General features: G+C 41.9%; 1 protein-coding gene across 2 annotated transcripts in view; it reads left to right on the top strand.

The window, feature by feature from the left end:
- Positions 1 to 4,596: 4,596 nt before the first annotated feature.
- LOC127640063 (NACHT, LRR and PYD domains-containing protein 3-like) overlaps positions 4,597 to 12,647 on the top strand; it is a 69,647-nt gene continuing 61,596 nt past the window's right edge. For both annotated transcript variants that reach the window (XM_052122440.1, XM_052122441.1), the window contains exons 1-6: positions 4,597 to 4,655; positions 5,782 to 5,855; positions 6,056 to 6,157; positions 7,154 to 7,228; positions 7,862 to 7,963; positions 8,074 to 8,157. In XM_052122440.1, the coding sequence (XP_051978400.1) occupies positions 5,797 to 5,855; positions 6,056 to 6,157; positions 7,154 to 7,228; positions 7,862 to 7,963; positions 8,074 to 8,157 (422 nt within the window). In that variant the 5' untranslated portion in view covers positions 4,597 to 4,655; positions 5,782 to 5,796. The remainder of the gene's footprint in view (positions 4,656 to 5,781; positions 5,856 to 6,055; positions 6,158 to 7,153; positions 7,229 to 7,861; positions 7,964 to 8,073; positions 8,158 to 12,647) is intronic.

The following is a 12,647-nucleotide window of genomic DNA, read 5'->3' as shown; positions in this document are numbered from 1 at the left end:
GACCCTTAGTGTCACTTCTTCGACACAACGTCTCATTCCCTCCATCAGGGAACGGAGGTTACATCCGTAACCTAGACGTTTTGTGTCTATTTCTCCTATATCAAAAAACATATTACAAAAAGGTTAATTTTGGACATGCATTTCCCTATTCAACAACTTGGTCAAAATGAAAGGTTGTGAAAGTTGCGCAGTGTCCCCTTCTATTGAATGATGCTGGTTTCATGCCTCTATGTCCTGCAACAAAAAAGCGTTTACAAAAATATTGTTAATTTTGGGCATGCATTTCCCTATTCAACCTCTTGGGTTAAAATGATAGGTTGTGAAAGTTGCACAGTGTCCTCCTCTATTGAATTATGCTGGTTTTGTGCCTCTATCTCCTTCAACCTAAAAGCTATTACAAATGGAGAGAACATTTGAACATGCATTTCTCGATTAAACCACTTGGGTTAAATGTTGTGAAAGTTGTGTACTGTCCCCTTCTATTGAGTGATGCTGGTTGCATGCCTCTATATCCTTCAACAAAAAGCTATTACAAAATGAATGTTCATTTTGGACATGCAGTTCCCTATTCAACCTGTACTAATGCACACCTCATTCACGACTTTATTCTCATAAATTTGACTTTATTCTCAAAATATTATGACTTTCTCATAACTGTAATGAGGCAGGCAAAGAATGGGGATCTAAGTGCAGCTTTAATAAAACAAAAGATAAACAAGGTAACTCAGTATATAACAAAAACACAGGAAACCAGGCACAGAGCATGACAACACATGTGAGAACTGACAAACTAACTGGGGGAAACAAGGGCTTAAATATACAAGGGAACAAGGAAACAATCAGGTGAAAACCAATCATAAAATGAAACAAAGGACTACAAAAACTAACAGGAAACAGGAAATAAACAAGAATTTCAACATAAAAGCACAAAAACAAAAGACAATGGGGGATCAGAGCAGATCAAGCGGATGGCCAGGAGACCAGAGCTGATCAGGCAGATGGCCAGGAGACCAGAGCTGATCAGGCGGACGGCCAGGAGACCAAGAAGACCTGAGCTGATCAGGCAGACGGCCAGGAGACCAGATCTGATCAGGCAGACGGCCAGGAGTCCAGAGCAGATCCGGGGGACGGCCAGGAGATGACCTCAAGGTGGGGACCGGGTCAGGTGGTCTGGGAGGCTGCAGCAGGGCCGAGACTGTGTCAGGAGGACTGGGAGGCTGCCGTAGGAAAGGGACTAGGTTGGGCAGCCTGGGAGTTGGCCGCAGGACAGTGACTGGGTCAGGAGACCTGGGAGGTAGCTGTAGGACAGGAACAGGTGACCTGGGAGGTGGCTGCAGGTCCGAGAGAGGGTCAGGAGGCCTGGGAGGTGGCTGCAGGGCCGAGAGAGAGTCATGAGGCCTGGGAGGTGGCAGTTGGTCAGGGACTGGGTCAGGAGGCGGCCATCGGACAGGGACTGAGTCAGTAGGCCTGGGAGGCGGCCACAGGACAGGTACTGGGTCAGGAGGTCTGGGTTAAAATGATAGGTTGTGAAAGTTGCACAGTGTCGTCCTCTATTGAATTATGCTGGTTTTGTGCCTCTATCTCCTTCAACCTAAAAGCTATTACAAATGGAGAGAACATTTGAACATGCATTTCTCGATTAAACCACTTGGGTTAAATGTTGTGAAAGTTGTGTACTGTCCCCTTCTATTGAGTGATGCTGGTTGCATGCCTCTATGTCCTTCAACAAAAAAGCTATTACAAAATGAATGTTCATTTTGGACATGCAGTTCCCTATTCAACCTGTACTAATGCACACCTCATTCACGACTTTATTCTCATAAATTTGATTTTATTCTCATAAATAGTATGACTTTATCCTAGTAATTTTTGCTTTATTCTCAAAATAATATGACTATTCTCAAAATATTATGACTTTCTCATAACTGTAATGAGGCAGGCAAAGAATGGGGATCTAAGTGCAGCTTTAATAAAACAAAAGATAAACAAGGTAACTCAGTATATAACAAAAACACAGGAAACCAGGCACAGAGCATGACAACACATGTGAGAACTGACAAACTAACTGGGGGAAACAAGGGCTTAAATATACAAGGGAACAAGGAAAAAATCAGGCAAAAACCAGTCATAAAATGAAACAAAGGACTACAAAAACTAACAGGAAACAGGAAATAAACAAGAATTTCAACATAAAAGCACAAAAACAAAAGACAACGGGGGATCAGAGCAGATCAAGCGGATGGCCAGGAGACCAGAGCTGATCAGGCAGATGGCCAGGAGACCAGAGCTGATCAGGCGGACGGCCAGGAGACCAAGAAGACCTGAGCTGATCAGGCAGATGGCCAGGAGACCAAGGAGACCAGAGCTGATCAGGCAGATGGCCAGGAGTCCAGAGCAGATCCGGGGGACGGCCAGGAGATGACCTCAAGGTGGGGACCGGGTCAGGTGGTCTGGGAGGCTGCAGCAAGGCCAAGACCGTGTCAGGAGGACTGGGAGGCTGCCGTAGGAAAGGGACTAGGTTGGGAAGCCTGGGAGTTGGTCGCAGGACAGTGACTGGGTCAGGAGACCTGGGAGGTAGCTGTAGGACAGGAACAGGTGACCTGGGAGGTGACTGCAGGTCCGAGAGAGGGTCAGGAGGCCTGGGAGGTGGCCGCAGGGCCGAGAGAGAGTCATGAGGCCTGGGAGGTGGCCGTTGGTCAGGGACTGGGTCAGGAGGCGGCCACAGGACAGGGACTGAGTCAGTAGGCCTGGGAGGCGGCCACAGGACAGGTACTGGGTCAGGAGGCCTGGGAGGCGGCCACAGGACAGAGACTGGGTCAGGAGGCTAGGGAGGCGGCCACAGGACAGAGACTGGGTCAGGAGGCCAGGGAGGCGGCCACAGGACAGGAGGCCAGGGAGGTGGCCACAGGACAGGGACTGGGTCAGGAGGCCAGGGAGGCGGCCACAGGACAGGGACTGGGTCAGGAGGTGGAGAGCTATAGGAGGAGACCCTAGCCAGACTCGTCCATCCGAGAGCCAGCATTGCCGGAACAGAGCCGTGGAAGTGTCTGAGAGCAGAGTCATGTAAGGCTCTGGGGGTGGAGCCGAGGAAGGCGGAGCTGTGGAAGACTCTGAGGGCGGACCCATGGAGGACTCCGAGGGTGGAGCCGTGGAAGGCGGAGGCGTGGGAGAGAGTACAGGCAGAAACAGGGGAACAGAAGCCTTTCCTCTTTTCCTCCTCCTCAGGATGGCTGAAGTTGGCAACGCTGGCTCTGGGACGGATGAGGCTGGCAACGCTGGCTCTGGGACGGACGAGGCTGGCAATGTTGGCTTTGGCTCTGGGACAGACAAGGCTGGCAATGCTGGCTCTGGCTCTGGGACGGACGAGGCTGGCAACGCTGGCTCTGGGACGGACGAGGCTGGCAACGCTGGCTCTGGCTCTGGGATGGACGAGGCTTCCAGCTCGATTGCCATGGCAGGCGTGGGCGTTGGCTCTTTAAGAGGATTCTCAGAAGCGAACATCTCTAAAATTAAATCCACGTCCTCTTCCCACGTGTAGTCACTGGTCTCCAGCAATTATGCTCAGTGTATCTGGCAATGGTGCTGAACAGACGAGAGTATTCAATTATAGGGAGGTTTGCTTGGCTCAGCCGGATGAAGACCGCAGCTAGATCCATCTAGGTCAGTTCTTCTGTGACGAGGCAAAGAATGGGGATCCAAGTGCAGCTTCAATAAAACAAAAGATAAACAAGATAACTCAGGCACAGAGCATGACAACATATGTGAGAACTGACAAACTAATGGGGAAACAAGGGCTTAAATATACAAGGGAACAAACAAAGTAACAAGGAACACCTGTGAAAACAATCAGGGGAAAACCAATCATAAAATGAAACTACAAAGGACAACAAAAACAGGAAACATGAAGAAAACAAGAATTTCAACATAAAAGCACAAAAACAAAAGACAACAGGGAATATGTGACAGTAACTATGACTATATTCTTGAAATATTATGACTAAATTTGTGTCATTTTGACTTTATTCTCTTAATTTTTACTTTTTCTCAAAATAATACTTGTAATTTTGACTTTATTCTTGAAATATCATGACTTCATTCTCTAAATGTTAGATTTATTTATTTTATATGTTGCACTAGAATGACGTGGTAGGCTTTTGGTGTCTGTTGGCTTTAGATTTTTTTTTTTTTCACAATTTTTATTTATTTTTTTATTCAAGGGATCTAAACCAGGAAACATACTGAACATACAAAACAAACCAGCTAGAATACACAAGGCAAACGGCACAAGACAATATGGCACAGGACAGAAAATAAAGTGAGATAATAAAGGGAGGGAAATGAAAAGGAAACCGCCGTGGTTATAAAGCCAGAGAGAATCAGTGCAGAGATTGCACCGCCACGTGGCACCTGTCAAATCGAAAACAATAAATTAAAATAGGGGGACATGTGAGAACAGCAGATAGATCATTAAAGAATTCTGACAGTTCAAAAACAAATCTGAATACTTTATTTTGCATAATTCATTTTCTCTAAACCTGTCAGGTTAAGTCATGCGGATAAACCAGTTGGGTTACATTTGTTCTCAACAGACAGTTCTTTTAAAGGTTTCCGTGAAGGAGAAAACATGTTAACAGAGTGGTGAAGAGCAGTTTAATGTAAGTGTTTTATGTTTATTAACCCTGCAAGGGTTACAATTTATAATAACTTTCATTAATAAATCATTAACAAACATTATATAATGCTTATTATATATAACAGATAATTTGTTAATGTGAATTCACTTATGAATGGTTTTATTTCATTCTTATATGGCCTTGCACTTTTTAACACGTTTTACATATGTTAATTAATGATTAACAGATCATTTGTTAATGTACATTTGAATGCTTACAAATATCTTTAAACTTTTTCATAAATTTTTATAAATGAGCTCATGCACATTTTTACTTATATATATATATATATATATATATATATATATATATATATATATTAGTATTTTTCCACTTTATACAGTATTCATGTTTACAAATTATGAATTATTGTCAAGCTAATTAGTTACCAAGCTATATATATATATATATATATATATATATATATATATATATATATATATATATATATGTCTCCACCTTGTGTAAAAGCAATTAACATGTGCTTTACTTATGTTGGTTTTACCAAAATGTGCATTTCAATGGTACTATTCAACACCCTATCCCCCCCAAGTCAACGGCGAAACATTGGATTGTCTACAGTTTGGACAGCGAAGGGGAGCACCGCTACAGATTGTTGCCCACTGCTCACATTAAACATTTAAAACATGTAAAAAAACATGAGCTTGAATCATTTATGAAAAATATGATATTTGTAAGCATTCAAATGTACATTAACAAAATGCTCTGTTAATTATTATGTAACATTTGTTAAAATCATTTATAGATGATAAAAAAAAGTGCAAGGCCATATAGGAATGAAAGTTGAATATAATTTGTGAGTATTTGAATTTGCATTATATAATGCTTAATAGATCATTAATTAATGTTAATTAATTTCATTAATAAACATTAACACATACATTATATCGTACGTCACTCAATCTGAATATACATTAACTAATGATCTGTTTAGCATTATATAATGTTATTAAATGATTTATTAACAAAAGTTATAATAAAATGTTACATATATATTATCTGGGGAATGGACTGTATATGCGTCACTGCAGGAAACTTATGGTTAAATAGCTTATGTGTCTCATTGGGTTTCTTATTTCCTCCTCAGATTTGCTGAACTGAAATGAGTCATACTGCAGGTTGTGAAGAGGGAGGCTGTTCCTCCAACATTCAACAGCTTTGGTAAAACTCTGATGGGCTTGATTTCTTTCTGATGGGTTTGACATCTTTTCCAATTTACAAGTCAAGCAGGGATTTTACAGTTCTGCTGTTAGATTCACAGGAGCTCAGTTGCTCACTCATGTTATCATTAAGAATAAATACATTTCTGAATCTCTGAAAATATTTTAAATGACTGAGGTAACATCTCTTTTTTACTGAAGCCCCAGCCAGCAGGAGAGTTCAGACTCACCAGAACCCAGCTGTGTGTCTATGAAGAGTGATGGGTCTATGGATAAAATGATTAATTTTAAAGATTTCAACAGGTAAATCATTCAATTCTACAAATATTATAGCTGAGCAGAACCTTAGCTGATCATGATTTTTATTTAATTGTGAGAAATACATAATTTTGAATACAGATAATACAATAAAAAATACAAAAGATTGACTATATGCACCTCTGTGTAAATAGCATCTGTCACACAGTGCAGCTAATTTTACCCCAATAGTCTGCTGTAACCACAGAAATATATATATTAAAATAGCCAATAGGTGTCATTGCAGTAGTGTGGGGTTGTCCTAGCGACCCTGGTTCAATTATTTTTCCCTTTCGATTTCCTGTTTCCACTCTTAATATTTCCTTTATGTTTTACGTATTAAAATAATAGATATGAATGTTGATTTAAATGTGCAGAAAAGGGTTTGATCCGGAGGCTGGGTCTGTCTGTCTCATTCGTTCCCATGGTTTGGCATCGCTTGTGTGTAGATTAAATCATTGAATTACTATAGTAATATTGTAGTAACCAAGTTTTTTGGCAGAAAACATAGTTTAAATGCAATTAACCATGTTGTTACTACTGTAATATGGTGGTAATATAGTAACCATGGTTATTTTTTTGGTTACTGTAAATTTACAAAAAATACAATTTTGAAACAATGGTTACTGTAGTAAAACCAAGGTTATTTTTTCTAAGGTAAGGTTAAGATTATGTTCAGGGGAAGGGGTTAATGTAGTGTGTCTCTAGGACTCTTAAATAAACACACTGCAATGATGCCCATACTGTATGTTAGTATTTAAATATAGGTGCAAATAGTAGGCCTATCTGATACTATTTGCACCAGGGTTGGGGTGAAAATAATATCTGCCACTCTTTGCACTGTGGGGTAATTCCATATACCAATATTTGCACCAGGGTGCAAATAGCATCTGTCAAAATATAATAATGAAATTAAATACAATAACATACCTAAAGGGAAATTTTGTTATATGAAATCAAATCATATATGCTTGCTAATGTTTATGTTGAATATATCTATAGTGTCCTACAGGGGGGAGAGGAAACGAAGAATCGAAGGATGAGGAAACACAAGGATTGTAAAATCAGAGTCAAAATGTGAGACACTCTCACTACAGTCAAAACTTTATTTTAGAGATCTGAAATTTGGTTAACATAGAGTAACAGTAATTATGTGTGTGTGTGTGTGTGTGTGTGTGTGTGTGTGTGTGTGTGTGTGTGTGTGTGTGTGTGTATTTATCACTTTGTGGGGACCAAATGTCCCCATAAGGATAGCAAAACCCGAAATTTTTGACCTTGTGGGGACATTTTGTCGGTTCCCATGAGGAAAACAGCTAAATCATACTAAATTATGTTTTTGAAAATGTAAAAATGCAGAAAGTTTTCTGTGAGGGTTAGGTTTAGGGGTAGGGTTAGGTTTAGGGGATAGAATATAAAGTTTGTACAGTATAAAAACCATTATGTCTATGGAAAGTCCCCATAAAACATGGAAAACATAAAATATTTAACACCCTATTTCTTTTATAAAAAATAACACTCTGCAATTGAGAGTGACCAAGATGTCTTTCTGATGGGTTTGACCTCTTTTCCAATTGACAAGTCAAGCAGGGATTTTACAGTTCTGCTGTTAGATTCACAGGAGCTCAGTTGCTCACTCATGTCATCATTAAGAATAAATACATCTCTGAAAATATTTTAAATGATTGAGGTAACATCTCTTTTTTACTGAAGCTCCAGCCAGCAGGAGAGTTCAGACTCACCAGAACCCAGCTGTGTGTCTATGAAGAGTGATGGGTCTATGGATAAAATGATTAATTTTAAAGATGATCACAGGTAAAGTCTTAAACTTAAACATAAATTCTAGTTTAACATAATGTTAGTTAGTCACATAATTTTGAGTAAATTATCAGCTTTGCACAAGTCTCCTAATGTCTCTATTACAGAAGCCAAGTCCAGCAGAATCAAATCAAATCATATCAGAAGAGTTCAGACTCACCAGAACCCAGCTGTGTGTCCATGACTGTGGGGTAAATACCATATACCATTATTTGCACCAGGGTTAGGGGTGTGCAGTGAAGCTATTATCTGTATCTGTTCATTTGACAAAATTATCTGTATATGTCTCTGTATTCAGATAGAACTGGATGAGGGTAGGGCTTAAACAGGACCCAGATCATTCTGGAGGTCATTCCCGAATCACTGCCCATGCTCACGATCACGGAGTTAGTTACCCTGTCGCTGCCCATACTCACTACCACAGAGGTCGTTCCCCAGTCGCTGCCCACACTGACGACCACGGAGGTTGTTCCCCAGTCGCTGACTGTGCTCACGACCACGGAGGTCATTCCCCAGTCGCTGCCCATGCTCACGACCATGGAGGTCATTCTCCAGTCGCTGCCCGTGCTCACGATCATGGAGTTAGTTCCCCAGTCGCTGCCCACGCTCACGACCACAGAGGTAATTCCCCAGTCACTGCCTGTGCTCACGACCATGGAGGTCATTCCCCAGTCACTGCCAGCTCTCGTCGAGCCTCCAAAGGCTCTCTTCCATGGCTCCGCCCCCTCAATCCTCCCACGGCTCCGCCTTCGATGTCTCCGCCCCTTGAGCCTCCCACAGCTCCCTTTAATGGCTCCACCCCCTCGAGCCTCTCACGGCTCCACCTTCCAGGGCTCTGCCCTTAGAGCCTCTTCTGGCTCTGCCTGCCATCTTCGAGTCTTCCAGCAGTTCCGCCAGCTCCCCCAGAGACTCCTCTTCCAGCGGTTCTGCCCGCTCCCCCAGAGACTCCTTTTCCAGCGGTTCCACCCGCTCCCCCAGAGACTCCTCTTGCGCCGCTCTCCTAGAAACTACTCCTCCAGTGGTTCTGCCTGCACCCCAGAAACTCCTCTTCTGCCCGCTCCCCCAGAGACTCCTCCTCCAGTGCTTCCGCCTGCTCCCCCAGAGACGTCTCCTCCAGCGCTTCTGCCCCCTCCTTCAAAGACTTCTCCTCTAGCGGTTTCGGCCACACTCCCAGTGACTCCTCTTACAGAGGCTCTGCCAGCCCCTCCTCCAGCGGATCCACCACCTGACCCTATCCCCGCCCTGTGGCCACCTCCCAGGCCTCCTGACACTGTCCCTGTATTGTGGCTGCCTCCTAGGCCTCCTGACCCTGTCCCCACCCTGTGGCTGCCCCCCAGGCCTCGTAACTCAGATCTCCTGACCCTGTACCTGCTCTGTGGCTGCCTCCCAGTCCTCCTGACCCTGTCCTCACTCTATGGCCACCTCCCAGGCCTCCTGACCCTGTTCCCACTCTGTGGCCACCTCCCAGGCCTCTCGACCCTGTTCCCACTCTTTGGCTGCCTCCCAGGCCTCCTGACCCTGTCCCCGCTCTTCGCCGCCTCCCAGGCCTCCTGATCCAGTCCTGGCCTTGTGGCCACCTCCCAGGCCTCCCGAATCTATCCTAGCCCTGAGGCCACCTCCCAGACCTCCTGATCCAGTCTCTACCCTGAGGTAGGCCTCCCAGACCTCCGGACACAATCCTTAACCTGGGGTCTCCTCCCTGGCCACCTGGTCATCTTCTGGGTCCCGTTCCTCACCATTATCTTCCTGCCCTCTTCAGCCATCTTTGGGGCACCAGAATTCGCCCCTTAAAAGGATGGGGGGGCTTAGGTGGCGGGTTATGGCACAGTCTATCTCCCTCATGTTTTCTAGGACTCTTTTTGAAGTGTTTTCCCAGGCTACATTTCCCATCATGCAATGCCTTCATCACTGCCATTTGTTCCTGATTGTTCTCACCTGTTTTCCATTCCCTCATTAGCTTTTGTATGTATAAATACCCTCTAGTTCCTTCCTGGTCAGTTCTTGTTTGTTGTTGTTTTGAGTTCCCGTTTTTTGTTTTACTGTCATCATTTTTATTAAATCCTGCACATAGATCCTACATCTCCTGTCTCATCTCAGCAACCATTCGCTACTACTACTACTACTACTAATAATAAATACTATTATTATTGTAGGCTACAAATATTGTTTAGTTAAATGTTTTTTTATTATTTTTTTCATACCAGATGATGCTGAATTTGTAGGCTGCATTAACTGTGGAAAATGTTAACTGTGGTTTCTCTTGGTATTTCTGATATTAGGCTAATATCTACTGAAACAGTATTTTCATTTATGTCTGTGTGTATAATATTACTCTGGAGGCAGGGAGTTTCAAGCAAAATGTGAAATGCCAAGCACACATTTTGCAATGAATATTAAATACAAATTCAAACATTAAAAGCAATTAAAATAAGTTGATATAGCCTACAGACAGTTGAAAGACTAATAATAAAATGATGTTAAATTTATATAGTGCCTTACCAGAGCTCAAGAACCCTTAACTGTCTCAATTTTGGCACAGTTTAAAGAAGAAGAAAAGCATGTTTCAGTTTCTTCATTTAATATTCAGAATAGATGAATACTGTATGGAGCATTTTAAATTTGTTCGGAATACAGTCTTAACCAAATAATTAACTTTGATAATGTGGATATAAATGTGATCAACTTTAAAAGATGGATAGATTAGCTCAGATGTGAAATCATCACTTCAGGTCAGGAATTTAACATTGCGCTCAGGTTTAGGCTAAAAATAAATACATAATTATCATTACCTGTGAATCGGGTGATACATTAACATAGACATTTCAAGAAGTGGAAAGTGTATATGATGTCCTATCTTAATTAATGTTACACTTGATAAGCTCCAGATGCACACAATTAACAAAGACCGCAAACGAGTCGAGACTGCACCCGATCTGAAATCACACCATGCACATTTTCATTCATAAGGTTTACACTTTAGAAATATTGGCTGCACAGATTCATAAAGTTGTTGTAATTGTGGATACTTTATTTAAAATGTCGCTTTATGATTGTGCTTCTTGGATAATCAGTCAGCTTAACTTTTTTTTATTATTATTCGGATGAATCTGTTAATCGTTTTGAAGTCATTTTTCGTGACTTTCCAAATAAGGTATTCAGCCTTAGGCACATCCCTAATTCCTGTGCTCTTTCACTAATCTCAAATAATTGGCAAACAGATGTAAAGATTTTTCTTTTCACACAAAAATGCAAATATAAATCTGATTATAGGCTACTTTATGTTACATGATGGTTGAGTCAGTCTGTAACACCTGACGCACACAGATACCGAAGCAGCAGGGATGGATTGACTTGCAAAGGCCCTGGGGCCAATTATCCCCAAGGGCCCTCCTCCACCCAAAAGTTGTTGAGCATGGCAGCCTTAAAGCCCAGGGCACCCCCAGGCAGTCAAGGGCCCATGGGCACTGGCCCCATTGGCCCGATTGGTAATCTGTCCCTGCAAAGCATTGTGTCACGACAGCTTTAGCTGCAAACAACGCTTGTGCTTTTACAAAGCAGCATGTCTGCAGCAGTAACTGCTGCGTTCTATACATAAAATAAAGTTATAAAATGGCTATCAAGAGTGAGCTATTGTTAATATTACAAACTTGATCTTCGTGAAATCGTATTTACATGATGCCAGTGTAACCTAATGTAGTCCTGTAGAATTATTTCACTCTTAATTATAATAATATAGTCAGAGATGCACAACCATATAGCCAGTGTGTAATGATAATCTTTGAGAGTGACTACAGAATCATATATGACAACAGATCATACCTGCTCTTTATTTATAAAAATACATTTTGACATTTTACAAAATGTAAATTTTTGAGATTTTGTGTGGGGCATTTTGCTAGATTATGTGGCATATTTGGAAATGTGTGGAGCTTTGAAAAAAAAACTATAATTATTATCAGAATTATTATCAATATTATCACTGAACATTTTTGTTTATTCTATAAAGTACTGACAAAATTTCTCCCAAATTCCAAATATAAATATTGTTATTTAGAGCATTTATTTGCAGAAAATGACAACTGGTCAAAATAACCAAAAGGTTGCAGTGTTTTCAGACCTTGAATTATGTAAAGAAAATAAGTCCATATTCATTTTTAAACAACACAATACTAATGTTTTCACTTAGGAAATTCAGTTCAGAAATAAATATTTGGTGGAATAACTCTGATTTTCAATCACAGCTTTCAAGCATCTTGGCATGCTCTCTACCAGTCTTTCACATTGCTGTTGGGTGACTTTATGCAACTCCTGGTGCAAAAATTCAAGCAGCTCAGATTTTTTTCAATGGCTTGTGGCCATCCATTTTCTTCTTGATCACATTCCAGAGGATTTCAGTGGGGTTCAGGTCTTGATCCGGTGGTCCTCCATCCACACCTTTATTGAATTGGTTGTGTGGCATGGAGCATTGTCATGCTGGAAAAGCTAATCCTTAGAATTGTCAGAGCAGAAGGAAGCAAGTTTTCTTCCAGGATAACCTGGACAAATCTGCCTGATTCCAGCCTTGCTGAAGCACCCCCCAGATCATCACCCTGGTCGTCTAATGGTTAAGTGGAGACCTGGAGACGCCTTCAAGCCACAGTTTCTTGCACCCACTGTGCAATTTGGTGGATCGGTAATTAAG

The sequence above is a fragment of the Xyrauchen texanus genome, chromosome 49 (assembly GCF_025860055.1).
Source record: "Xyrauchen texanus isolate HMW12.3.18 chromosome 49, RBS_HiC_50CHRs, whole genome shotgun sequence".
Taxonomy (NCBI): domain Eukaryota; kingdom Metazoa; phylum Chordata; class Actinopteri; order Cypriniformes; family Catostomidae; genus Xyrauchen; species Xyrauchen texanus.
The sequence above is the reverse complement of the archived record's forward strand: the minus strand, read 5'-3'. Positions and strand labels throughout refer to the sequence as shown.